This window comes from Plodia interpunctella, chromosome 26, assembly GCF_027563975.2.
Source record: "Plodia interpunctella isolate USDA-ARS_2022_Savannah chromosome 26, ilPloInte3.2, whole genome shotgun sequence".
NCBI classification, from domain to species: Eukaryota; Metazoa; Arthropoda; class Insecta; order Lepidoptera; family Pyralidae; genus Plodia; species Plodia interpunctella.
The window spans coordinates 607471-634663 of record NC_071319.1 but is presented as its reverse complement, the minus strand read 5'-3'; the positions used below and the strand labels follow the sequence as shown (position 1 = coordinate 634663).

General features: G+C 36.0%; 1 protein-coding gene across 3 annotated transcripts in view; it reads left to right on the top strand.

Annotated features, from left to right (window-relative positions):
- Positions 1–17125, top strand: part of LOC128681020 (uncharacterized protein) — a 46810-nt gene extending 29685 nt beyond the window's left edge. For 2 of the 3 annotated variants that reach the window (XM_053764527.2, XM_053764529.2), the window contains 15 exons: positions 1792–1956; positions 4573–4653; positions 6884–6943; positions 8017–8173; positions 8644–8741; positions 9106–9255; positions 10714–10810; positions 11722–11863; positions 12400–12519; positions 12828–12991; positions 13797–13921; positions 14643–14789; positions 15519–15609; positions 15983–16133; positions 16856–17125. In XM_053764527.2, the coding sequence (XP_053620502.1) occupies positions 1792–1956; positions 4573–4653; positions 6884–6943; positions 8017–8173; positions 8644–8741; positions 9106–9255; positions 10714–10810; positions 11722–11863; positions 12400–12519; positions 12828–12991; positions 13797–13921; positions 14643–14789; positions 15519–15609; positions 15983–16133; positions 16856–16970 (1863 nt within the window). In that variant the 3' untranslated portion in view covers positions 16971–17125. The remainder of the gene's footprint in view (positions 1–1791; positions 1957–4572; positions 4654–6883; positions 6944–8016; positions 8174–8643; positions 8742–9105; positions 9256–10713; positions 10811–11721; positions 11864–12399; positions 12520–12827; positions 12992–13796; positions 13922–14642; positions 14790–15518; positions 15610–15982; positions 16134–16855) is intronic. The other variant, XM_053764528.2, reaches the window with a different exon arrangement.
- Positions 17126–27193: the final 10068 nt, after the last annotated feature.

The following is a 27193-nucleotide window of genomic DNA, read 5'->3' as shown; positions in this document are numbered from 1 at the left end:
TAGCGTGACTCAGTCATAGAAAAATCTCGATCTGCGCCCGGCCTTTGTTAATAGGTTTCCGTTTTCCCCTTCATTTACGGAACCCCAAAAATGAACCGATCTTGTGGAGATAACACGGTTGAGTTAACACAATGTCCATTGTGTTAACATCTGTGAATGCAATGGACTGTGGACAGGCCAATGCCTATAAATGACGTTTTCTCATAATTTTAGGCTCTCGATATCCTTATCCTTTCATATTATAAAACAAAGTCCACTGTCGCGTCTGTTTGTCTGTTTGCGATAAACTCAAAAACGAATGCATGTATTTTCATGCGGTTGTCACCAATAGATAGTGTGATTTCAGAGGAAGGTTTAGGTGTATAATTTATGCCATCAAAAATATGCTGTAAAAACCCGTAAAATCTACCGTGAAAAGTTGTGAGCTCCATGTAATACCAAGTTGATTAATTTATTTAGACCCTACTTAATGTACCTTCTGTCTTAAGTTATTACGCAAGTTATTATCATATCAATATTAAAAATCTTTTAGGTTTGAAATAAATAGATCGTCTTGGCCATCGCATGAGAACACAATACATGTTACAAGTAATACATATTATATTAGATTGTTTAGTCTAAGGCGCCCACACGCGACTGAAACTCTCCGTGACTTAGGCCGTGCCTCTTCTGGCCAGATTATATTTTTACACGTGCGAAGCCGGCAACTGCCGCTAGTCTACATACACTAGTATTAATAAACCTACCAAACTAAAGAATACGCATTTGCACCATGTTATTCAGATCTTAAGGTCAGTATTTCCCGGGCTTCGCGGCATCACAGCCACGAATACAACGGGAAAATTGCGGAGAGAGAATTTTTTTTTTAATTACACGAATTAAATTGAAATGATATTATTATTCAGCATTTTTCACGACGCCACAGCACTTAGCATCTTTCTTTAAGCGTCAAGGATAAAAATAGACGCCGGCGCCTGCGCATAAAATCACGATTTTGCTCACATACAAAATGTAGATGATGTTGCTATAGCAGGTTCACTCAAGGTGATCCAGTATCGTGAAGTCGTGAATTTAGAAACAGACAGAGAGGCTAAATTCCTTTGGTAGCTAGATATAATGTGATAAAAACTTTATTTGTTACTATTAAACAGACAAAAGTAATATAAAAAAAGACATTTCATTCTTTTGTTTAGATGGTTGAGTTTTTTAGTCTTTCCGTAGTTTTGCGTAATCTGACCCGTCTTCCAAACTTTTTAGGGTTCCGTACAAAAATAAAAAAAAAAACGGAACGGAACTCGTCTACGATTATTAGCGTGGTCATGGAATTTTATGTGTGCATTATCGTGGAAAACTGAAGAACTGATGGTGGACCACGATCGGCTCCCGACGAGGGAACTCCTCAACGGTTTACTGCACGGATAACATTTGTTGTCAGGCGTTGTATGCAACAATGTCTCTCGGACGACAAATAGAAGCGTGTGGCAAAAATTAAATTTTTGTAAAAAAATCCTTTTGTAAAAAATTTTCTTTACATTACGTTTTTTTATTACCCAAGTAATATTAAGTTTTAAATATGTTTTTATTTTGTAAGAAACCAGATTCACATTCATTTCCTTACTTAAACTGTCCAAATTGTGAGGAACCTAGCACTCTGGTTGATTTATCGACATTTCATCATTATCATCATTAATAGTGCCAAGAAAGTCAGTGTTTCATTCCACATATAAGCCTCAGACATGAAAGGAATACGATGACAAGGAGACATAACTAATACCACTAATCTCCTTTCAGTATCTCTACGAGATCGGTCACAGAGTGTGCGTCACCCAACCTAGAGTCGCAGCGGCTTTGACTCTCGCTAACAGAGTAGCAGACGAGAGGGGCGTCCAACTTGGAGGGGAGGTGGGGTGCGCGGCGTCTATGACATCTATAAGGACGCCCGATAGCGGCATTGTGGTATGTATTTTTTTAGGGTTCCGTACCGCAAGTTGTGTTTCACATCGATATGTATATTATAATCAGCACTCGGATCACAATCATAACCTGTTTTGATATACTTTTTGACTTTGTACATTATGTACTTTTATATATTATTAGAAAAAAACATTGTAAGAAACAATAATGGTAAGCCGATCTGGCATGATAGGGACCAACACTGTTCAAATGAGTTTCTTTCGGCATTTCTTCTCAGCAGTGGTCGTTCCGAAATGCCAGTAGTTTGTAGCTTGTGAGGAATAAATATAAATATAAAAATTGACAAGAAAAAGGGCCCTGTGAAGGTCTAATTTCTGAATAAATGATTTGAATTTGAATTTGCAATATATAAAAAATTTAGTTTTTACCTATAAGATCGATTTGTTGTCCGTCTGTCAAGGCCCTTTTTGGCCCTGCTATGGATTTGGTGTGGTCTTGTTCTAGGGCGGGACCACATGACACTGTACTCCCTTTCATCTATATGTGTACTAGCTGTTGCCCGCGGCTCTGCCCACGGCGAATGGTAGCACATGAGACTCCAAACCAAAAATCACCTCAATCCGTTGCTACGTTTTGACCTGAAAGACACACAAACACACTTTCACGTTTATAATATTAGTATGTATTACCAGAAATATCCAGTATATGAATTAAATTAAATATCAAGGTCTCTTGAAGCTGTGAAAAAATGAAATTGCAATTTTACAAGAAACTCAAAACCTACATGAAATTAAATTCAAATTCAAAATTCTTTATTCAATTTAGGTTTGATGGACATCACTTATTGACGTCAATAAATTACTTAAACTCAGTCTACTGCCGACTTCCAAAGCGCAGGTGAAGAAGAAGCGGCGCAACAAACTTCACCGCAGCCTTTCTCAAAGGACGTCAATTAACAAATATAGGTCTTATACATATATTAACAATTACGAGGACGAATTTTTACTGATGACGATGAATGTTAACATTAATTATGTAGATAAAACTTGATAATTAACTTAATGTTTTACTAGCGGTCAGTCCCGACTTGGTTCGGGTAAAACCACAATAAATAATTATACACCAAAACCTTCCTCAGAAATCGCACTATCTATAAAAAAAAACCGCATCAAAATCCGTTGCGTAGTTTCAAAGGTCTAAGCATACATAGGGAAGAGACGGCGGGAAGCGACTTTAGTTTTATACTATGTAAATTGGCACAGACTATTAGCCCAGTCTAATGTAAATTAGAGGTTAATGACGTTTAACATGTGTAGTTTTAATCAAGTTATTTTATTTTGACGCGACAACGTCTTAAATTAGGTTGCGGCTGGGAGTCACTTATGAAAAAGTGTAACGCCCGGTAACGTTACGATGAGTCTCTCCCACTCAACTATGATCGGTCTGCCGCGCGCGTAAAAAGACGTTGTCACGTAAAATCTTCGCCCGTAAAACCGACTTTACAGGCAACCATTTTTTAACATTATAGTACCACTTGGGACATTATTTACGTAAGTCAATGGCGATTGGTAATAAACACGATATTATAAACTGACACCGGTGGATACAAAAATTCGCATGTTAAATTAAATTGCACTTTATGCCGCGGTAATAGATGCATTTTTATGGCGCCCTTCCTTATAATTTTGATAAAAACTGCACACGCGTTTTTCCTGTTTTGAATTCTTGCCACGATTTTCATGAAATTAAATAAATATTATATATATACAAATGACATAGCTTGAGTTAGCTCCAAAGGTCGAATCTTGTGTTACGGACTTAGGTTATGGGATACTAAATCAACATACAAACTAGCTACGTCCCGGGGCTTCGCTCCCGTGGAATTTTCGAGATAGAATGTACCCTATGTGTTATTTCAGATTATATTCTATCCGTGTACCAAATTTTGTAACAATCAGTCTAGTAGATTGTGAAGGGGAATTTTCGAAAAAAGTAGCCATGTTTGTATGAGGGTCTTTAACTATATGCATACCAAATTTCACCAAAATCAGTCCAGCGGTTTGGCCGAGAAAGCGGAACGGACAGACATACTTTCGCATTTATATTATTAGTGTACGAATAGTGGCATCACCTGATGTACTGACCTGACCCAGCGACTCTTATCAAAATTCTTGTTAGTTATAATGATACTAGTCCGATTAAGCATTTTTAGAAACATGTAATTATATATGTTTATGTTAAAGTATATAATGTTTGTATTACACCTTCTCGGTAAGACTCATGTTCAATGTTTAAACTTAGATTAGAAAATACCTATTTTAAGTCGAACGAAAATGCGGGTGGGGAAATATTTTTTACGAAACTCCGTTATTCCCTTAGGAATAAATAAATAAATATATTAGGACAAATCACACAGATTGAGCTAGTCCCAAAGTAAGTTCGAGACTTGTGTTACGGGATACTAACTCAACGATACTATATTTTATAACAAATACATTATATAGATAAACATCGAAGAGAAAAAAAAGATAATTTTCCATCATGACCCGACCGGGGATCGAACCCGGTTCAGAGGCAAGCACTTTGCCACTGCGCCACCGAGGTCGTCAAATAATAACGAATGATAATATAAAAAAAAACGTGTGTTTTTAATTACAGTTCATGACCGAAGGAGTCTTACTCCGGGAGATGTTCGCGTCACCGCTTCTTATGCAATATTCCTGTATCGTTCTGGATGAGGTATGTATAATTTTTTTTTTACTTCTCTCACTCTCATCTCTGTTCCCGATTGCGTTCGGGGTTGTGAAGCCTCGTAGCCAGCGGTCAGCGTGAAAAATCCCTTCGAATATTAGGCTGTTATGTCACAACCGTCCGCCTGTCTGAAGTCAACCGTCCTTGGGACTGTTGTAACTTTTCAGCTGCCTAGGCTGTGTGTCCCTTCGTGACCTTGTACCCACGACATCCACGGGAGGATGTGGAGTGGTCCTATCCTAGGGCGGAACCACACGCCACAACGTAACAGTCCCGGAATTATGTTTTATTTTTTGCTCTGGAGCACTTCACTTTTCTATGAAATTTTACACGCTTGAGCCGAAAAGAAATTCATAGACGAAATTTCCACTTTTAAAATGTAATTTTGAGCTTGTATACCTACCAACATCCAATCATAAACTCTAAATGTTAGGAACACTTGATGGCAATCTTTAAATCAACTCTTATCACGTTTATTAGAAAAGCGATTTTCTACCAATATGTCATCGCTGCTTCAAATAAAAAATTTCAAATTATTTATTCAGAAATTAGACCTTCACAGGCACTTTTTCTCGTCAATCTTTATATTTATAGTTATTTCTCACAAGCTACAAACTACTGGCGTTTCGGAACGACCACTGCTGAGAAGAAATGCCGAAAGAAACTCATTTGAACAGTGTTGGTCCCTATCATGCCAGAAGGGCTTACCATTATTGTTTCTTACAATGTTTTGCTTGCATTAGGACGGCCCACTTCACATAAGAGGTCATAAATTGATAGTTTTAGGTGGGAATAATAGAACTTTGTGTTACAAAAGGCGTTCAGATATGGGTTTTACGCTGTGTTTACCCAGCTTCTTACCAAACAGTCGCCAACCCATCAGATAGTTGAGCTTTTTGGGAAGAGACTGCGTATATGCCGAGCGTAAACCCATCTATGTGTGTGGTGACGACTACGTCATGTTCTACTAATATTTGTGAGTATGTTTGTTACTCTTTCGCGCGAAATCTACAGGCCCAACCATGGTGCAGTGTCCCACATAAAAAATGTATTTGATTTATGACATGATTACGTTTAACAGTTTTATTTTTTGAAAATACTCTTAATTTTTATTGTTCAATTCAATTAAATTTTGACTATTGACATTTTAAATAATGATTTAAATCAATAAATATAATCTACATTTGTCAATTGACATCCTTGGAGAAAAGGCCGCAGTGAAGTTTGTTGCGCCGCTTCTTCATCTGCGCTTTGGAAGTCGGCAGTAGACTAAGTTTAAGTAAATTTTTGACCTCAATAAGTTATATGTATCATCCTAATTTGAATAATTTTCAATTTTGAACTGAACGGATTGTTATGAAATTTGTTACACGGGTAGAATATAACCTGGAATTACACATACGGCACTTTTTATCCCGAAATTCCCACGGGAGCGAAGCCCCGGGACGCAGCTAGTATAAGGCATTTTGTTTCAACACTAGACTTGTCATAAATGACTCACACATACCAATCAAGTAAATACAAAGCCACAATACTTTAGTCCACACGTGCTGATATCGACTATTAATAAAATACAGACATACTCATTATCATCTAAATGATGTAACACATTTAGTTTAGACACATCTGTGTGGCTTTTCTTTCATAGGGAATATTATTGTATTAGATTTTTTTTAAAACTTAATGCACAAAAGCGCTGTTGATACAGTGGTTAATACGTCTAACTGTGAACTGAATGGTCAGAGGTTCGAATCCGATTTGTGCCACATCAGTTTGTATTCGATTGGGATTTCTTCTCAGCAGTGGTCGTTCCGAAATGCCAGTAGTTTGTAGCTCGTGAGAAATTACTATTTAATATAAAATTTGACGTGGAAAAACGCCTGTGGTCTAATTTCTGAATAAATGATTTGATTTGATCTAGAGTACTTGACTCTCGCATAACCGTATTGAGAGCTAACATTGAATTGAGCTAACCATAAAAAGACTTTTTCATATTTTTATCTCAAACTCAGATTCAGATAAAACATTTGTTAATTTAATTAACTTTTATTTATTCGATTTTGTATTGCGGGCTGATAGCATGCTCTGCATTTAAATCTGCATACCCGTGGACGGTGAAACATGTAGGATTAAGCTTTTCTTTTAACACCACATTGTAAAAAATGTAAACTCATGTTTTTGCAAAAAAATAATCTTTGTCTTATCTATTTATTTCCAGGTACACGAAAGGACACAAATGACAGATGTATTGATGGGTCTACTCAAGAAAATAGCAAGAGTATGTATAAATAAAGATTTAATTAAAATTTTTAACGAACCCCCCGTCTCCGAAGTCGCTGTCATCCTCTCATCAACTAGAACAGAGCTGACGGTGTCCAAACGACTGAACGCACATTGTCCAAACATAGCCAAGAACATTCTCGATTAAATTACCTTGCAAATAAAAAAAAAACTAGATCAAAATCGGTTCAGTTGTTCGGCTGCTATGACACAGATACACGAGTGATCCTAATAAGGGTTCCGTCTTTTTTTATTATCTGAAACCTAAAAACCAATGCGTGGTGTACTTTGTATTTTATTGCGCTATAAAGTGTCTTTACTGAATTACATTGTTTGCTTTTTAACCCCCGACGCAAAAAGAGGGCTGTTATAAGTTTTTATCCTAACTAATTTTAGCTCGTAACAAGTTAGGCGTATATTTGACACAATAATATTTTGAGTAATACTTGTTTTTTTGCAAACTTTTTCAATGAGAATAATTACAGTTTTAGTATTAGATTTGAACGTGTCTGCCTGTATCTGTCATCCCAAACGGATGAACCGATTTTCGTTTAGGTTTTTTTTGTGTGTCATAGTCTTTACCCGTTTTTATCCGTCGTTTTATCCCGAGCGTTCTTAGCTATGTTTCATAAAAATCGGTTCAGCCGTTCAAAAGTTGTAGCGAAATGAATATTGAAAGTCGGAGGTTTTCTAATTTGTCTAACAAATAAACTTGTTACAAGCTTTTATTAAGTGTCACCTGTCCCGTTGTCTGTCTGTAATCAAATCTTGCAAGTTAGATTGCTCCTATTTCCAGTTGTCCTACAGAGTTGAAATTTCCCACGTGGCTTCAGTATCCATGACAATGCATCATTGTGATGATGATGGTGCAGCCCGGATCGGCTCCAAACGAGGGAACTCCCCAACGGTTTACAGCACGGACATGGGTTTTTTTTTGTCAGGCGCTAAATACGTCAAGATCTCTGTGACGACAACAAAAGCTTGTGGCAAAAATACATACATTTTTGTAGGAAAACTTGTACTCTTAAAAGTTGCCCGGTCAAACACAGGTTTTATATGTCTGTATTCCAGAAACGCAAAAACCTAAAGCTCGTAATATCGTCGGCAACGATGGACGCGGATTTCCTCAAAAACTTCTTTGATCTGTCAAACAAGGGAGGGAGTAGCACTTCTGTCATTATGTCAATACAGGGACGAACTCATCCTATAGATATTTTCTATGTTGAAGGTAAATATAATTTTGACAAAAATTAACTACAAATAATTATATTCAGGGCTGACACCAGGGGGCTAAATGAACGCATCTATATACTATTATTATAAAGACAAGACGACAACATAAACACACAAACGCTTACCGTTTGTGAGTTTGTATGTTTGAGGCGGGTAATCTCCGAAATTACCGATTTCAAAAATTCTAAATTCACACATATTGAGCTAACCTCAAAGTAAGTGAACTCATGACACAAGTCTAGACTTGTGTCATGGGATACCTAACTCAACGATACTATATTGTATAACAAATACATATATAGATAAACATCCAAGACCCGGACCAATCATAAAAATATCATGTTCCATCATGACCCGACCGGGGATCGAACCCGGGACCTCTCGGTTCAGAGGCAAGCACTTTACCACTGCGCCACCGAGGTCGACAAAAGAAGTTTTCACTTAAAAAATTGTATCATGTTTCAGAGCCAGTTCCTGACTACGTGAACGCTACAATAGACACAGTGATCAAAATACACGAAAACGAACCTTTTGGAGATATTTTGGCGTTTTTGACATCACAGGTAAGACAGTTTTCAATAATGTGTGTTGAATAAAATTCAAATTCTTTATTAAATTTAGGATGATATACATCACTTATTGACGTCAAAAAAAAAACATAAACTAAGTCTACTGCCGGCTTCCAAAGCGCAGGTGAAGAAGAAGCGGCGCAAGAAGCGGTGAAGTTTGTTGCGCCACTTCTTCTAGCTTTAGCTTTTTATTTGTACGCTTCATTTATACGCTATTACGCTTCTTCACCAACTTTTTACTTCTATATTTAGCTTAAAAGCCAAATGTAGAAGTATGAACACGAGTTAGATTGGTATACAAAGAGACAAAGTGATATGTGACAAGATTTCTTTTTGCGATTTTATATTTCTTTTCCAGGAAGAAATCTTAACAGCACGAGAAACGCTAAATCTTTATGCGGAGCAAAATAATGAGAAAAATAAGCATCGCAAATTCTTCTCCAGCGGGATACAGTCGGCTGATATGGAAGTATTGCCTATGTATGGTAGTCTTCCGCATTATGCTCAGGTGAATCTCGTGTTTTTAACCCCCGACGCAAAAAGAGGGTTGTTATAAGTTTGACCGCCAAGTGTGTTTGCCTTTCTGTGTACGTGGCACCGTAGCTCATCAACGGGTGAACCGATTTGTATGCGGTTTCTTTTATTTGATAGCTTGTTTTTATGCGGTGGTACTTAGATATGTTTGATCAAAATCGGTTCAGCCGTTAAAAAGTTGTAGCGTAATGAATATTGAAAGTCGGGGATTTTTAATTTGTCTAACAAATAAACTTGTATAGTTAACAGAAGCAAATCCTATATGAATATCTAGTCTTTAATCCATGGAAAGCGCGATATAAGGTAATATATAGAAAATAAGGTATGTATTGTAAACGAAAATTATAATTACAAACTTGTTATTTGCGGTCGATATAGTAGTCAACACTTGGAAATGAACGACAAAGATAAATTTGTCATTGAACTTTTGTTTCTATCGACAGCTTTGTTATTAACTTCGTATGTGTGTATGTCTAAATACATTAACCGATAGCTCGCTTTCAGCGCTAGTGTTGTCAATGAAAAGTATGTCTAACAGAGAAAGATTTAAAGTTCATTTTTGAATGAATGTGATATGCTATAAAGATTCGTTACAATGTTAACTGGTACACACATTTCAAGTTTATTAAATTAATTTTTATTTTATAAATGAATATAATCTTCCAACGCGCCATACGGCAACGTGCCTAAAACACTGACAGCGTTTCCTCACTGTATTGTGCGATAAAGTTGCCTGCTCTCAAATATTCGATTTTTGTTTAAATAAGAGCAAATATTAAAAATGTGGCTTGGACAAATTATGCTGTACTATTTTGTGTAATGCGACTTAATTAAAAAGTGATATAGTTTTCTGTTGTGCAATATGTAGTCACAATTTGCTAAAATGACTTTAGCGACCACCGTTTTCCGTTCAGTAGATTGTGGCAACTGTGTCCAATACAAAACTGTAATGTTTTTTTTAAGACAAGTATATAATTAGTTCGAGCCAGATTTTTAAAATTTGCTTCTGTTTAAAAGAAATTCTCTATCATCTGATCGTTTTCAGCCGTTTAGAACGCGAGTCCAATTTCGGTTTTCCGGCTTTTTCGTCTCCACCGATTTTTTTTATGTATCCTTACATATTATAAAACAGAGTTCACTGCCGCGTCTCTTCGCGATAAAACTCAAAAAGTGATACACAGATTTTCATGCGGTTTTCACGAATGCATAGTGTGATTCCAAAGGTTTAAGTGGTAGGTGATTATGATCGGTCTGCGCGGTCTATGCTTGTTAGCTTCTGTAGTGAGTCGACCGTATTGCCCGAGTCGTGGATCACTTGTGTGGCTTGTCATTTTGTTGCGTTGTGCATGTGGCGTGGTAGATGTCGCCGCAAGTGTATAATTTATATTATATATATATATATAGCTAGTTTTAATATTTCTTCGTATTTCAGGTGAAGGTATTCCAGATGAGGAATCAGAATGTAAGAAAAGTGATATTAGCCACGAACGTGGCCGAGACCAGTGTCACAATACCCGGAATCACTTATGGTAAACTAGCTATATATGGTTTGAGGAGAAAGGATTCCCTTAGAGATTTTTTTAAAGATATTAATATTTTAACTTTACCCTCTCAATACATATTTGACAACATTATGCATGTCCGGAAAAATTTAAACTTATTTTAAAAAGTTGGTGATTACACTGATAGAGCCTTATGTAATAAAGATAAATTGTTTGTCCCCGGGCATCGGTTGGCCAAAGTTAGAACGTCTTTTGTTGGGAACTGTATCCGTTTTTATAACAAATTGCCTAAATGGATTCTTGATTTGCCGGACAAAAAATTTAGAAATTATATAAAAGAAGTACTTTGTAAAAAGGCATATTATAAGTCTGACGATTATGTGAACGACAATAATGTTTGCCCCAAGCGTGGTGCAGTATCCTCATGACATATGTAATTGATTTATGACATTATTACGTACGTTTTATTTATATATATAGTACGTTTTATTTATATATATATAGTGTGACAATTTTCAATAATTTTATTGGAAATACATATTTTATTTTATTTATTTATTCAAAATTTGACATTTTTAATAATGATGTAAATTCGTCCTCCTAATTTTTAATATATATATAAGACCTATATTTGTTAATTGACGTCCTTGGAGAAAAGGCTGCGGTGAAGTTTGTTGCGCCGCTTCTTCTTCACCTGCGCTTTGGAAGCCGGCGGTAGACTTAGTTTAAGTAATTTTTGACGTCAATAAGTGATGTATATCATCCTAAATTGAATAAAGAATTTTGAATTTGAATTTGAAGCAAGTGGTGGTCGATGAAAACAACTATACATGAGTCAGATGGGTACACAAACTCATGTGGCACGAGTAGGAGTCGAACCTGGGACCTTTCAATCCACAGGCGGGCGTCTTAAACGTTACACCACCACATTGTTCCAGTGATTGACAGCGGATTTCACAAATTGGCATATTTCGACCCAGTGGTGGGCGTGCAGTGCGTGCGCGCGGCGCCCGTCTCCAGGAACAACGCAACGCAACGCAGCGGACGAGTGGGGCGCGCGCGCAGCGGGAAATGTTACAGGTGTGTGTTTTGTTAATCACATTCTACTTGGGGCAAAAATACATCTTTTGTATGTATGTTTGTAACGCGATAACTTTCGAACCGTTGGTCCGATTTTGATGTAATTTAAAACGTATGTGGGTAAACTACACGACTGTTTGAACGCGGCGTGTAGCGTTTCATTCGTGTCGCGCTATTTCTTTTTTAATAAGTAATCTTTTTTTTTAATATAAAACATTTATAAAATTAACATTGTACCAGTACTTCAATTATTTATAAAATAGGATAATTAAATTGATTACAGGGTATGGTACAATTTTATGAACACTAATGACAGCCCGCGCCGGCGTTCAAAACGCTCGTGGAACTCACCCATTTAGGATTTGTCAATGGGATTTTCAAGTCCGCGGGACATCGAAATCGGTTCAGCCGTTTTTGAAATATTCTCAATTTTGTAGAAACTCATCATCGATCGCAATATTGTTGTGTTCGCGAAACTAATATTAGTAATGTAAAAAATGAAAGCTTACGGTGAAAAATGTGATTTTTGGCTACAGACTGTATACAGAAGAACAATACGACAAACTACCTGTGTGTGTTCCGCCTGAAATGTGTAGAAGCGATCTGTCGTCTATGTTGTTACAACTGAAGGCTCTTGGTATTAACAACGTATTAAAGTGAGTATAATCTATATCTTCAAATTTGTTTTTGACGACCTCGGTGGCGCAGTGGTAAAGTTCTTGCCACTGGACCGAGAGGTCCCGGGTTCGATCCCCGGTCGGGTCATGATGGAAAATGATCTTTTTCTGATTGGCCCGGGACTTGGATGTTTATCTATATATGTATTTGTAATAAAATATAGTATCGTTGAGTTAGTATCCCATAATACAAGTGTCGAACTTACTATGGGGCTAGCTCGATCTGTGTGATTTGTCCTAATATATTTATTTATTTTATTTTATTTTATTAGAATCGTGTCTTACAGATTCACATTCCCGACTCCACCGCCAGCTAAATGTCTACTATCAGGTCTAGAGACACTATACGCCCTCAAAATTATAGATAAACAAGGAAATTTAACTGAAATCGGCAAACAAGCCGCTGAGTTACCTTTAAAACCGATGTGCGCCGTTATATTGTGTAATGGAGGTAAGTTTATCGTTATTGTTTTCCAAAAGCTTTTATTTAAGATGTTTTATGATACACAACAGCACACTAGCGCCACCAATTTCTTTTGTTTGTTTTTTAGCGAAAACTGAAAAATTCTCTTTCCAAATTATTCTACACCAGATAAAATAATGTATTGCAAAGTATTTCAATTTCAATTTATTTATTAAATAACAATTTTACAATTGTGTCTGAAATTCGGATAAATAATAATACTTAAATAATTAAATTAAAAAAAAAACATTTTTTGTGTATGTGTGTATGTGTGTATGTATGACTTGCCTCTCGATTTTTAATCCTAGTTTGTGTTGTATGGAAAAAAAAACAATTCGTTAATAATTATAATGTAATCACATTCTACCTACTAAACATAAAGCGGTGGCCGCCAAATTGTTCATAGCAGACTGTGAGTACATTGTGTAATGGAAAACTAAAATACTTTAGCAATAAATTCTTTTGTCTATTGTAGAATAATTAGGAAAGAGGATTTTCCAGTTTATATATATATATATATATATATATATATATATATATATATATATTATTTGTAAAAAATATTATAATTTAGTGTAGGGTGAATTAAAATTTGAATCGTAGAAAAAAAGTATTTAAATTCATGTATCTAGAAAATGTACTAGACCGATTTTGATTAATTTTAATTTTACACAGAGATCGGCGAAACTTTCGCATTTCGTAAGACAAGCAACATTTTTATTATGGTTTTTCCTGAGTAAAGCCGGGACGGACCGATAGTCTTTGTAATAAACTTATTTAATTTCCCGTCCAGGTGAGTTCGGCTGTATACAGGAGATATTGTCTATAGTGGCAATGTTACAAGTGGACAACGTTTTCATAAAACCCAGCGGAAAACAGAATATGGCCGCCAAAATATCGAGGAGGAATAATTTTGAGGTAATTATATAGACAGACAAGTAGGTATTAAATGAATGAATGAATGAATGAATGAATGAATGAATGAATGAATGAATAAATAAATATTAATAAAGAAATATATTAGCACAAATCATACAGATATCTATCTATCTATCTGTACAGATCTATCTCTATCTATCTTCTACCTGTCTAGGTAGAACTTAGATTTGTTTATTGCTATCAAAAACATTTTGACACATTTAATTACATTACACAAAAATGAAAGAAAATATAATAATTATAATTTCTATCTTGTGTCTCGTTTGTAACGGTTCCGTACACAAAGGGTAAAATCATCTTCATATCGAGTGTGTTGTTGCTAACACTGGTGTCAGATTTTTATTCAAGTCGCCTAAAGGCATCTGACATGACTCGTACGCTACTTACCGCCATACTAAAAAGGGGGCTCTCATAAACGTGTTTTTTTTTGCCATTTTTATAAATAACTAGCTTTGGCCTGCGGCTTCGCTTGCGTTATTTCTTAGTCTTTGTCTATACTAATATTATAAAGAGGTGAGCGTTTGTGAGTTTGTATGTTTGAGGCGGGTAATATCCGAAACTACCGAACCGATTTCAAAAATTCTTTCACCATTGGAAAGGTACATTATCCAAGATTGCTATAGGCTGTATTTTATCTTAAAATTCCCACGGGAGCGAAGCCCCGGGCAACGTCTAGTGTATATAAAAAATCATATTACAGGTGGCAGAAGGGGACCTAATAATGTATTTGAACATATTTGATGCGTATCAGAAGGTGAAATTAACACATACTGAGGAGAAGAAAGCTATAAAGGCGTGTAAAGACTGGTGCAACAAAATGTATCTTAATTACAGAGTTATGGAGAAGGTGGGTTAATGAAATTAGTGTAAATTAATCTAATTAAATTAGTTATTATTTTATTTTTTTTACCCGGTAAAAAGCCTATTGAAAAATTCTCAGTTAATGTTTATCTTGTCTATTTATTTCTTAGTTAATATTTATCTATATATCATTATCACATATTTCTTAATTGTTTGCATTTTTCTTATATGGTCTTTGTATGTACACTGTTTTTGAATTGTAGTGTAGATCGTAACCTTATAATTTTACTACTATGTATAGTTTTTACTACAATTTGTTATGTGTATTTAAATAAATAAATAAATAAATAAAGTTATCGCGTTACAAACATACATATATATTATATATAAAACACTTCAGTTACTGACTGACTGACTGACTGACTGACAACGCACAGCCGAAACTACTGGGCGTAGGAAGCTGAAATTTGGCATGTACACTCCGTTATGGATATATATAAATATCAATATATAAATATATTAGGACAAATCACACAGATTGAAATAGCCCCAAAGTAAGTTCGAGACTTGTGTTATGGGATACTAACTCAACGATACTATATTTTATAACAAATACATATATAGATAAACATCCAAGACCCGCGCCAATCAGAAAAAGATCGTTTTCCATCATGACCCGACCGGGGTCGAACCCGGGACCTCTCGGTTCAGAGGCGAGCACTTCACCACTGCGTCACCGAGGTCGACAATCTGACTTTTTAATTTTTTTTTTCAGGCAGCGGAAATCAGAGACAGTCTGGAAAAATTAATTAAGACTAAATTCAAAATTGAAAACAAAATTTACGAAGGCGTGGAATTGGGACCAGGTATTTTTTTAAAAATTTATTTACCAGTTAAAAAAAACAATAACAATAAAATTTCGAACATTACAACTCAACTTGCACACCAGCGCCGTCATTACGTGACATACCGACGCATAATCTTTTAGTTTTCTGTAATAAATAAAATCAATTGTCAATACCCCTCTTAAAAGCCCTCGGGAACAGTAGTTTTTCTTCGTATTGAAATGTTTGCATGCTAACATTATTTATAAATAACACACACACAAACGTACATATTTGCTACAATTATTTTCACAGGCGTTTATAAAAAAAATAGATAATAATCAGATGGCGCTAGTGTGCCACTTAAATAATGGACCGTTGAGCGTCGTTGTTCAAATAATCATTCTTTTTTTAGCCAAATGCGAACGAATAATGAAGTGTGTAGTATCAGGACTGTTCCCGCAATCGGCATTTTTATACACGGATAGCTCTTATAGAGGAATTCGGGGAGCTACGTTGCATATAAGTCCTGACAGCTGTTTATATAATACACAGCAGCCTCAATGGTGAGACATTTTATTATAATACTAGCCGCGTACCGGGGCTTCGCTCCCGTGGGAATTTCGGTATAGAAAGATTTAGATACAAATTTAGTTACTTTTATTTATTCGATTTTGTTTTGTGTGATGATAGCATGCTCTTCATTTAAATTTGCATACCCGTGGACGGTGAAACATGTAGGATTTAGTTCTTTTAACAGGACATTGTAAAAAAATGTAAACTCATGTTTGTACAAATAAATAATCTTTGTCTTTGTAAAGTACCCTATGTGCTATTCCAGGATATATTCTATCCGTGTACCAAATTTCATAACTATCCGTCTAGTAGATTTCGCGTGAAAGAGTAACATAGAACACATACATAATCACAAACTTTCTCATTTTTATAAATATTAAGTATGTAGTATAGGTATTACACACGCACGCACTTTTTTATCGTTCCGTACGCAAATTTTATAACAAGATCCTATCAGATATATAGACAGACAGACAGAAAGACAGACTGGTTTTATTTTGTAACTAGCTTTTGCTAGCGGGTTCGCCCGCGTTAATTTTCCGGGATGAAAGGTACCCTATGTCCCTCGCTTCGCAAAATTTCGAGAAGATTGCTTGAATAGATAGAACGTGAAGAGGTAACAAAAAAATAAACGAACTTACTTTCGCATTTATAATATTAGTAGGGATTTTGTATTTGTTTTTAGTTTGTAAAAAATATAATTTGTTTTTAGGTTAGTATTCGCCGGAGTACAAAGTACGGGTGACAAGATATACATGCGGCAAGTTATGACGATAAAGAAAGAATGGCTGACAGAGTTAGCTCCCCATTATTATGTCGAGAATTAAGTGGTTTTAGATTTCATAGTGTTAGCGGACCCTGGGCTCAGACGCCCAACGGCTGAGGAAGTGAATAGACTCAGATGAGTGAGAGAGAGTTTGTGTAAAACTGTATTTTATATAAATAAAGTAAATAAATTAAATATGTTATTGAAAGAAAAAAAGGCATTTTTATTACATACTAGTGGCCCGCCTAGACTACGCTCGGGTTTAACCAGAATAAGCCTATGTCACGCCTGAAGGTCTCGTCTATCTCTGTTCCAAATTTCATCAAAATTGGCCCAGTAGTTTTTGAGTTTATTCGTTACAAACAAAAATACAAATATTTTCTCTTTGTAATATTAGTATGGACAAGCTTTTATTTAGTTTGGAGATCAATGACAGAGGATAGCGCGCTCGGTCTGTGATGGTAGAATGGAATGGAATGGAACCTATTTATATCACCACTAGCTGATGCCCGCGACTTCGTTCGCGTGGCTGAACAATTTTTGGTAAGGAGTCAAAATTATTAGGGAAATTTAATTGTACAGACAAATGTAACGATACCTATACACACAGAAGATGCTAATCAGACTGAAAAAGCATATTTTCTATAGTTTAGCTGAACTATTATGATTCTTCTTCAGGTGTTCCAGATCTTCGATTTTTATATCTCAACAGAAAATGCTCATCAGGCTGAATAACTTTTGTTCAGGTGTCACTTTAATATTTCCTATAGTTTAGCTGTACCATCATTGTTCTCCATCAGGTGTTCCAGTTTTCAAAATAATTTATACCCTATATGTATTATAGCCAGGCTTAATAGTTATACAACAAAAAAGTTTCATTCAAATCCGTTCAGTAGATCCGGAGATTAGCGTGTACAAACAGACAAGACTTTTTTTTTCAAAATTCTTATTCTATTACTGCAAAGTGAACTTACTCATGGGCGAGACCTGGTGACCCGTAATACAGGTTCTCCGGAAACCTAGCATAGTCACCAGTTCTCCACAATTTACTAGATCTTAAGTTTGCATGCACCTGACTGATGTAGTGTTATTTTTAAGCTGTTTTTGTGGTGAAATTAAGTATATTAATATAGTTAAAGTTGTTGTCAAAAATCGTCCAAAATATATATTTTTTAAATTAAATTAAATGTACACAGAGACAATTTTTTTTACTGTTTTATTATATGTATCGAATATATTCCATGGTGATACAAAACAACAATCAAAAGTACATCATATTTTGGTGGTTGTTAAGGCAGTCACACGATGGTCGGTCGCTGGATGGGTGACAAGGTCTGAATTGGGTTCACCACCACGGTTGTTCTTGGTAAATGATACCAGTGAGACCGGTGAATGATTTCTTTATTTTCCTTAACTCTAGCTTATTTATATCTATACTATTATTATAAAGAGGTAAGCGTTTGTGGGTTTGTATGTTTGAGGCGGGTAATCTCCGAAACCACTGAACCGATTTCAAAAATTCTTTCACCATTAGAAAGGTACCTTATCCAAGATTGCTCTAGGCTATATTTTATCTTGAAATTCCCACGGGAGCGAAGGCCCGGGCAACATCTAGTACTATTAATAAACAAAGCATATTATATTGACGTTGATGCATCAATCCTCTTGGACGTAACGTGCTGATAGGTACAACGTTACATGAAAAAAGGACAGACACAGATTACACATCATATGTCAATACTAGGGTTGCAACTAGTTCTTCCGCGCTTCGGAACGTAAATCCGTTGGTCTAGGTTGTATTTGCAGTCGTTAAAACCCGCCAAGAAGTGGGTCATAACCTATAGAGCTTATCCATCCATAAGGGAGGCCAGTGCCCCAGCAGTGGGCTGGTTTTAGTTTTACATGTAAAGATGTCTATCTGTTCAGTCAAATTTTGCAAGTAAAATTTCATTATCCGCTTGTCTTATAGGGTTGAAACTTCACATCGATTCAGTTTCCATGACTGCATTATTATGATGGGTATGAACTGATTGTGCACCTAGGATAGGCTACCGACGAGGGAACTCCTCAACCTTTTATTGCTCGGTTTTGCTGCTGCTTATTTCGCTCGTACAAGAAAGGGAAGTGCGTACATAATAGAAACTTGCTGCGCTGTGGGGCTTCGCTCTCGTGGGAATTTCGGGATAAAATGTACCCTATGTTATTCCAGGTTATTTTCTACCCGTGTACCAAATTTCATAACAATCCGTCCAGTAGATAACGCGTGAAGAGGTAACAAACTTAGTTTCGCATTTATAATATTAGTTGGGATTAGTCGTATTGGGCCGAGAATATTCTATCTCATTTTGGTTACCGTTGTCCATCGTCTATAGCTTTCTTGTTCTATGGCGAATTCCCACGTTAGAGGCAATCAGAGGTGAGAGAGAAAATAATAAACATGTTTTTTGACATTGATCTACCAAAATCACTGTTGAGTCATATTTTAATTTAAAGTATAAAGTAATTGTTGTTGTTTATGTCCCGTTATCGAATTTGGCTCAATGCAGCGAAAGTGCTTTGCCCTGTACGTCAGTTAGAGTAACTATTTGTAGAGATAGAACAGGTGTAATTACCTGGATAGACAAGTCAGAAACACATTCGTAGATGGCGCTTGTCAAGATGGATGCGCTCGCGCTGTCATGTTACAATTTTTCAAATTTTAACAAAGACCATTATTAGATTTGCTATGTGACTTTAAAATAATTAGTCTACTACTGTGCTAATGTCAAGTTTACTAGTTGTTCGCCGCGAACTTAGAAATCGAATACAATATTTTTTTACACATTTTGTGAATATTTCGTTAACGACTTAACTAATTTTGTTGCCCCATGAACTTAAACAAAATTCTATTGACAGATCCTACACACTTTTTAAATTTTATCAAAATCAAACCGACGGTTCGAAAGATATCGCGTTGCAAACATACATACATAATAAATGTATTTTTTCCCCATGTTAACTTGTATGCTCGGTCAATGATTGAATATGAAAATGATCCTTCCCCAAGAAAATTGACGGATCGTAATGACAGCGCGGCCGCAGCGCTCGACACGCTCTGAGAACCGACTAAGAAACCTCATTCATATCAAGTGTTATTCTGGCGTCAGATTTTATTCAAGTCGCCTAAAGGCATCTGATAATAATAATAATATATAATATATAATAATATATATAATAATATATTAGTACAAATCACACAGATTGAGCTAGCCCCAAAGTAAGTTCGATGATCAGTCGCCTAGTGGCAAGTAGTCTCATATACTTACATTAAACAGGTGGACAGTTTACTGTTACTGTGTGCAGATTACCTCACGAGGTTTTCCTTCACCGGAAGCAAGTGGTGGTCTATGAAAACTACATGAGTCAGATTGGTGTACAATTCATGTAACATGAGTAGGAATCGAACCTGGGACCTTTCGATGGACCAGCATTGCAAGAAAGTGTAGAAATTAAATACAACACTGGACGTTTATCAACCAATCTTGACCATTCTATTTGATATTGCAATGGCAAAAAAAAAACGTAGTTCGTTTTAATTTTTTTCTTCACTTTTGTGGCGACATCTACCACGCCACATGCACAACGCAACAAAATGACAAGCCACACAAGTGATCCACGACTCGGGCAATACGGTCGACTCACTACAGAAGCTAACAAGCCTAGACCGCGCAGACAGTGCGTTTTCTATACAACCTGCGACATGACACCGTCGGAGCCGTGCGGTCCCCGGCGCTGCACCTACACTGGCGGGGAGATCCCTGCGGTCGAGCATGATTGCGTAGTTGTAAAATCAAACAAAATTTCAACAACACAGAACAAATCCGTATTTAGCTAAAACGTAGATTAGGATTTTACAGGAAAACTAGATTTATCACATCAAAATTTTCTTAGCAGATTAATCTAAGATGTCCGTAGAACTTTTTTTTTTAATATTTGCAGTTTTTAATTTTGGAAATTTGTCCATCAAATCACGTTGACATAGTATGAAGTTTAGACGTACTTCAACGCACGTCAGCGGCTAAATCTATTAAAACAATCGCGTGGTCGCAACGGAACACGACTGAATTTACTTGTGTTGCGCTCCGCGCAATCCTGTCTCTATGTCCCGTGATAAACTCAGGTCAATTAATAAATTAAATGAATACATCTACCTTTGTTTACTGACTCCAGACTAATTATAACCGTTGTGGATATAACGTATGCATAACCTCAGTGGAATGTTGCGATTTAAAGAAATTAGAGTCTTATTTTTCTTCTTGACCTTATCCCACTCATGTGGGGTCGGCACAGTATGTAAGTTCCTTCCATTTCGTCCTGTCTTTTGCCATATCCATCGATACTCCTTTCCTGTTCATACTATCCTTGACACACTCCATCCATTTCTTCTTGTCTTCCTCTATTCCTGGAACCCTTAGGTGCTTTACAGGTTCGAATCTTACTCGTGCCACATGAGTTTGTATACCAATCTGACTCACACTGGTTGACAGTTTAGTTCACTAGTGTGTATGCCACTACCTGCCTAGGTAATCGTAAAAGCATGACTTTTATATCATTTGCGTTTAGGTGACTTGAATAAAATCTGACACCAATGTTACCAATGTTAACAATCGATATGATGAAGAAGATTTCAGTACAGAAATCTTTTATTAAATATATTTCTGTATAGGAATTCGGGAACTTGTTTAACTTTCCGTCCGATTCCGGCTAATCTCCAGATCCGGCAGATACACGAGCACGAGATGAGTGACTCATAAGTTTTAACTAGCTGTATGCCCGAACTTCGTCAGCTTGGAATAGGTGGTCACTTCCGACAGCACAATTTATTTGTGACTAGCTTTTGGCCGCGACTTCGCCCGCGTGATTTTTCCTTCAGTGAAATATTTAGACTCTTTAACTAATCTGGTTTCCCCATGAAAACTTTGAACAAGGGGGTAAAACCCCTCAGAGCATGAATTTTGAAAAATCCTTTCTTAGTGCACCCCTAGACCACATAAGGACCCTAAGTGCTAAATTTGAAGTTAAGCACGTCAGTCAGACATTCAGTGTCTTCTTATATATAGACTAGATGTTGCCCGCGGCTTCGCCCGCGTGAATTTCCCACGGCAACAATTATTTTTCCGTGATGAAAGGTACCATATGTCCTTCGCCATACTTCAAACTACATGTATGCAAAATGTCAAGAATATTGGTTATTGAACAAACATTATAATATTAGTTGGGATGAAATTGCTCACAGTTAGACTATTGATAGATTGTAAAGAAAACTATAATAATTTCTAATAATCTTTCATATCATAGAATTCAAAGTCGCATATTCTGTTACGTAGTAACCTTTTATCTTATAAGTCTAATTAATACGAATTATCTTTGGAAACAAAATTAAGGCCAGTGGTCAAAATCTGAACTAAGATTTTTCTTACTAACTTCACATAACTACGTAGATAATAGCGCTTCTGGTGCTTAAAATTATATTGTTCGTGCAGAAATATTTATCAATAAGAGATAGCCGTACAGATTTAATGAATTGTAATGATTTTACGGTTCAAAGATATTATTAATTGAATCATATGATTCATCAGATGACAGTCAGTTAGGAAAAATCTGTGATATGCGTGCCAATGGCCGACGACCGCGCGAAGTGGAGACGGAAAAGTAGGAAAGTGGATCCTGGGCTCCGACGCATGAGGAAGTACCGGTACCGGTCAAGTGCGAGTTGAACTCAACTTGGGGCAAAAATACATTTTTTGTATGTATGTTTGTAACGCGATAACTTTCGAAATGTAGAATCTGTCAACAGAAATTTTAAATTCGTGGGGCAACAAAATTGGTTAAGTGATTTTTTAAATATTCACAATTTATAATTACATAGCCTACTAGCTTATTGCCCGCGTCTTCGCCCGCGTTAATTTTCCGGGATGATAGGTACCCTATGTCCTTCACCATACTTCACACTACATGTATGCAAAATTTCAAGAAGATTGGTTGAGTAGATAGAGCGTTTACATTTTTTGTATGTATGTTTGTAACGCGATAACTTTCGAAATGTAGAATCTGTCAACAGAATTTTTAAATTCGTGGGGCAACAAAATTGTTTATTTTGAAATATTCACAATTTTGTAAAAAATATATTGTGTTCGCGAGGTTTAAGTTCGCGGCGAACAACAAGTAAACAGACAACAGGACAGTGAAACGAAATGAAAGCTTGTAAAAAGTATCAGAATCGGTCACGGTTCAACCGCGTACCAGGGAAAGTTATTGACCGAGTGAGCGAAGCGAGCGGGTTCTACAAGCCACAAGTTAACTTGGGGCAAAAATACATTTTTTGTATGCATGTATGTCTAATCTCTCCTTAAATGCCGCGTCTTAATATTTGTAACAACGATTATATGTATGTGTTATGTACACACATACATAATTGCTGTTACAGTTACATAAAATTTACCAAACGGACTACACATTATTATACGATAATACATTAATTGAATGGCACGAGTAGGATACGAACCTGAGACCTTTCGATCCACAGGCGGGCGTGTGTAACCATAACACCACCACCGCTTCATTGATCAATTGATCATTGTGAGAGTGTCTTAACCGGCACTAACAAAATCCGAGCGAGTTTAATTTTATTTAAAAAGATTCTTGAAAATATGCCTCCATTGTGTGCCCTGTAAACATTGTCGCATTTTCAAGAATATTCTAAGAAAGTATAGCGTGAAGATTTGCCAGGATGGTGGCAAGTGGACATACCATTTCTCATGGGAAATGGCGTGTTAATTATAAATAAATAAATATAAATATATTAGGACAAATCACACAGATTGAGCTAGCCCCAAAGTAAGTTCGAGACTTGTGTTATGAGATACTAACTCAACGATACTATATTTTATAACATATACATATATAGACAAACATCCAACACCCGAGCCAGTCAGAAAAATATCATTTTCCATTATGACCCGACCGGGGATCGAACCCGGGACTTCTCGGTTCAGAGGCAAGCACTTTACCACTGCGCCGCCGAGGTCGTCGTTATGTATGTAATGTATGTACGAGTATATCAGAAATCAGACTGGCCTTGCGACATCAAATAAATGGAAATTCTAATATAATCACGTATAAATGTTATCTTAAATACTTAATCTTTAAATATTACAGCGTAGTAATTTATAATGTATACTAAATATATTTTCATCAACATATCAATTTTAGTAAAGCAAATGAGGCGAAGCGGAGCGCGATAAAGTAGCAGAATAATATTTATTAAATTCACACGTGTATCATACGGCTTTTACGATATATCAACTTCAGAATGAGTAAGCGTAATTAAATCACTGCTGAAAACTTTCATAAGAAAGAAACCTATTTATTTTCTCAAACATCGTCATTTGTATAAAACGTTGTTAAAATAAGCAAGTGTAATTGAAATAAGAAGCTTTTTCATCGGCTTTATTACAGCGCTCCACTTCGCGTCGCGCGCCAACTTGCAACTGTATAATAAAATTATAGGTGATTTCATCTTGCGAAAGTTTTTTGCCCAGCAGAGAGACTTAACAGAATCCTAATCATAACCAATATTATAAATGCAAAAGTAAGTTTGTTCGTTTGTAACCAATCTTCTTGAAATTTTGCATACATGTAGTGTTAAGTATGGTGAAGGACATAGGGTACCTATCATCACGGAAAATTAACGCGGGCGAAGACGCGGGCAATAGCTAGTAGGCTATATAAAAAAGTTTTCATTGTTTTTAAGTCCTTTGACAGACATGTCTAATCTGTTAACATTTCAAATTATGTGTGGATATGATTATGGAAAATTATCCTAATTTTATTGTAGACATCACGAAGGATTCACATGATATTTTATCATTTATCAAATAAATATGTATTAATAATGTAACCCAACCAAAACACGATTAAATCCTACTTCTTCATAGTCGTATTCCTCATGGCTGAGGGTCGTGGTCATTACGTGGTATGAAACACACACAACAACTTTCTTGGCATTAGTAATGGAGTGGTTCGCCATTGCCTTCTCCATTTCACACACAAGTTAATAAGAATCAACCAGTGTGCAGGTTTCCTCACGATGTTTTCCTTCACCGGAAGCAAGTGGTGGTCTATGAAAACTACTATACATGAGTCAGATTGGTATACAAATTCATGTGGCACGAGTAGGATTCGAACCTGGGACCTTTCGATCCACAGGCGGGCGTCTTAACCATTACACCACCACCGCTTCTATTCTTTCCTACCACTTAATATTAAAAATGGATGTTTGTGAGGATGTATGTGTGTACGTTTGTTATTAACGTTATTGAATTGTAAAACTATATTTTCAGTCAGTCATATTGGTTACAAAGGTAATGTAGAGGAAGGGACCATAGATTATATGTATATAAGACCTATATTTGTTAATTGACGTCCTTGGAGAAAAGGCTGCGGTGAAGTTTGTTGCGCCGCTTCTTCTTCACCTGCGCTTTGGAAGCCGGCAGTAGACTTAGTTTAAGTAATTTTTGACGTCAATAAGTGATGTATATCATCCTAAATTGAATAAAGAATTTTGAATTTGAATTTGAAGTAAATTAAGAACATAAAGCTCGCCACTATATACTTTACATTGCTCTTTCATGCAAAATTTACTGGACGGATTGTTATAAAATTTGGTACACGGATATAATTCATCTTCTTCATTTCTTTATTGTGGTCACGTGGAATGAAACACACACAACAACTTGCTTACGGGTAGAATATAACCTGGAATAACACATAAGTAGTAAATTATTAATTACTCGCTCGGGTAAAAACATACAAAAATATATACAGCCTATATTACTCTTGAACATTTCGTCTGTCTTTGTGCGAAACTTCATCACAATTGGTCCAGTAGTTTTTGAATTTATTTATTACAAAAAAAAAACTATACATTTTTTTTAGATATTATTATTAGTATAGATTTGAGGAAATTTGTAATTTTTTTAACGAAATTAATCAATCAATCAATCAATACATATATTATAATAAAACAGTATTTTAAAAAATCCTGTACATTGAATAAATTTACATAAAAATAAAATTAGGCGATAGAGTCACAGCCACAGAGTAAGAATATGAAATGAAAAAATCTGTCTGTCTGTTTGTATCGCTAATCTTCGGAACTACTGGACGGATATGAATGAAACTTTTTTGTTATACCTACAGCTATGAAGCCTGGGCAACATATAGTGTATAAATTATTTTGAAAACTGGAACACCAGATGGAGAACAATGATGGTACAGCTAAACTATAGGAAATATTAAAGTGACACCTGAACAAAAGTTATTCAGCCTGATGAGCGTTTTCTGTTGAGATATAAAAATCGAAGATCTGGAACACCTGAAGAAGAATCATAATAGTTCAGCTAAACTATAGAAAATGTACTTTTTCAGTCTGATTAGCATCTTCTGTATGTATAGGTATCGTTACATTTGTCTGTACTGTCTGTGTTAAAATTTTTCGGCGACGCGAATGCAGTCGCGGGCATCAGCTAGTTATCAATAAGGGCTTCTTTAAAGTAGACATTATTAATAAGATCTTTGATCTCAGATTTTGTAATCAGGGATTTTTGTAAACTTATGAATCTTATCTATATATCCTGATAAACTATTAGTAAAAGATCCGTGTAGTTTAAGTCCACAGCTTTTGTCTGAACTGTGTCTACACGCAGAATAGGTATTGAGATTAGATATAAATCTATTGAATTATATACCTAATCACTGAATTATATAACTATAGATATAAGATAAACGTAGGGAACAAATAATTTATTTAAAAACGACCCGCTCCGACTTCGCACGGTCAATATTATCCATGTTATACGTTAAACATTCTTATTGAATCATTCAATCTACAAAAATCCGCATCAAAATCCGTTGCGTAGTTTTAAAGTTCTAAGCATACAGAAGGACAGACAGCGGGAAGCGACTTTGTTTTATAAAAGTAGATTGCTTAAAAAGTATTTGTTACTAGCTGCGCCCCTGGGCTTCGCTCCCGTGGGAATTTCGGGATAAAAAGTCCAGGTTATTTTCTACACGTGTACCAAATTTCATAACAATCGGTCCAGTAGATAATGCGTGAAGAGGTAACAAACAAACTTACTTTTGCATACGTGCAATCGTACTCAGTTCAATAATGCCTTCAGGGGACTGTTGGGGCTGCGACCGTCACTGCAGTGCTTCAGCTCGGATCGGCTCCTAACAAGGGAA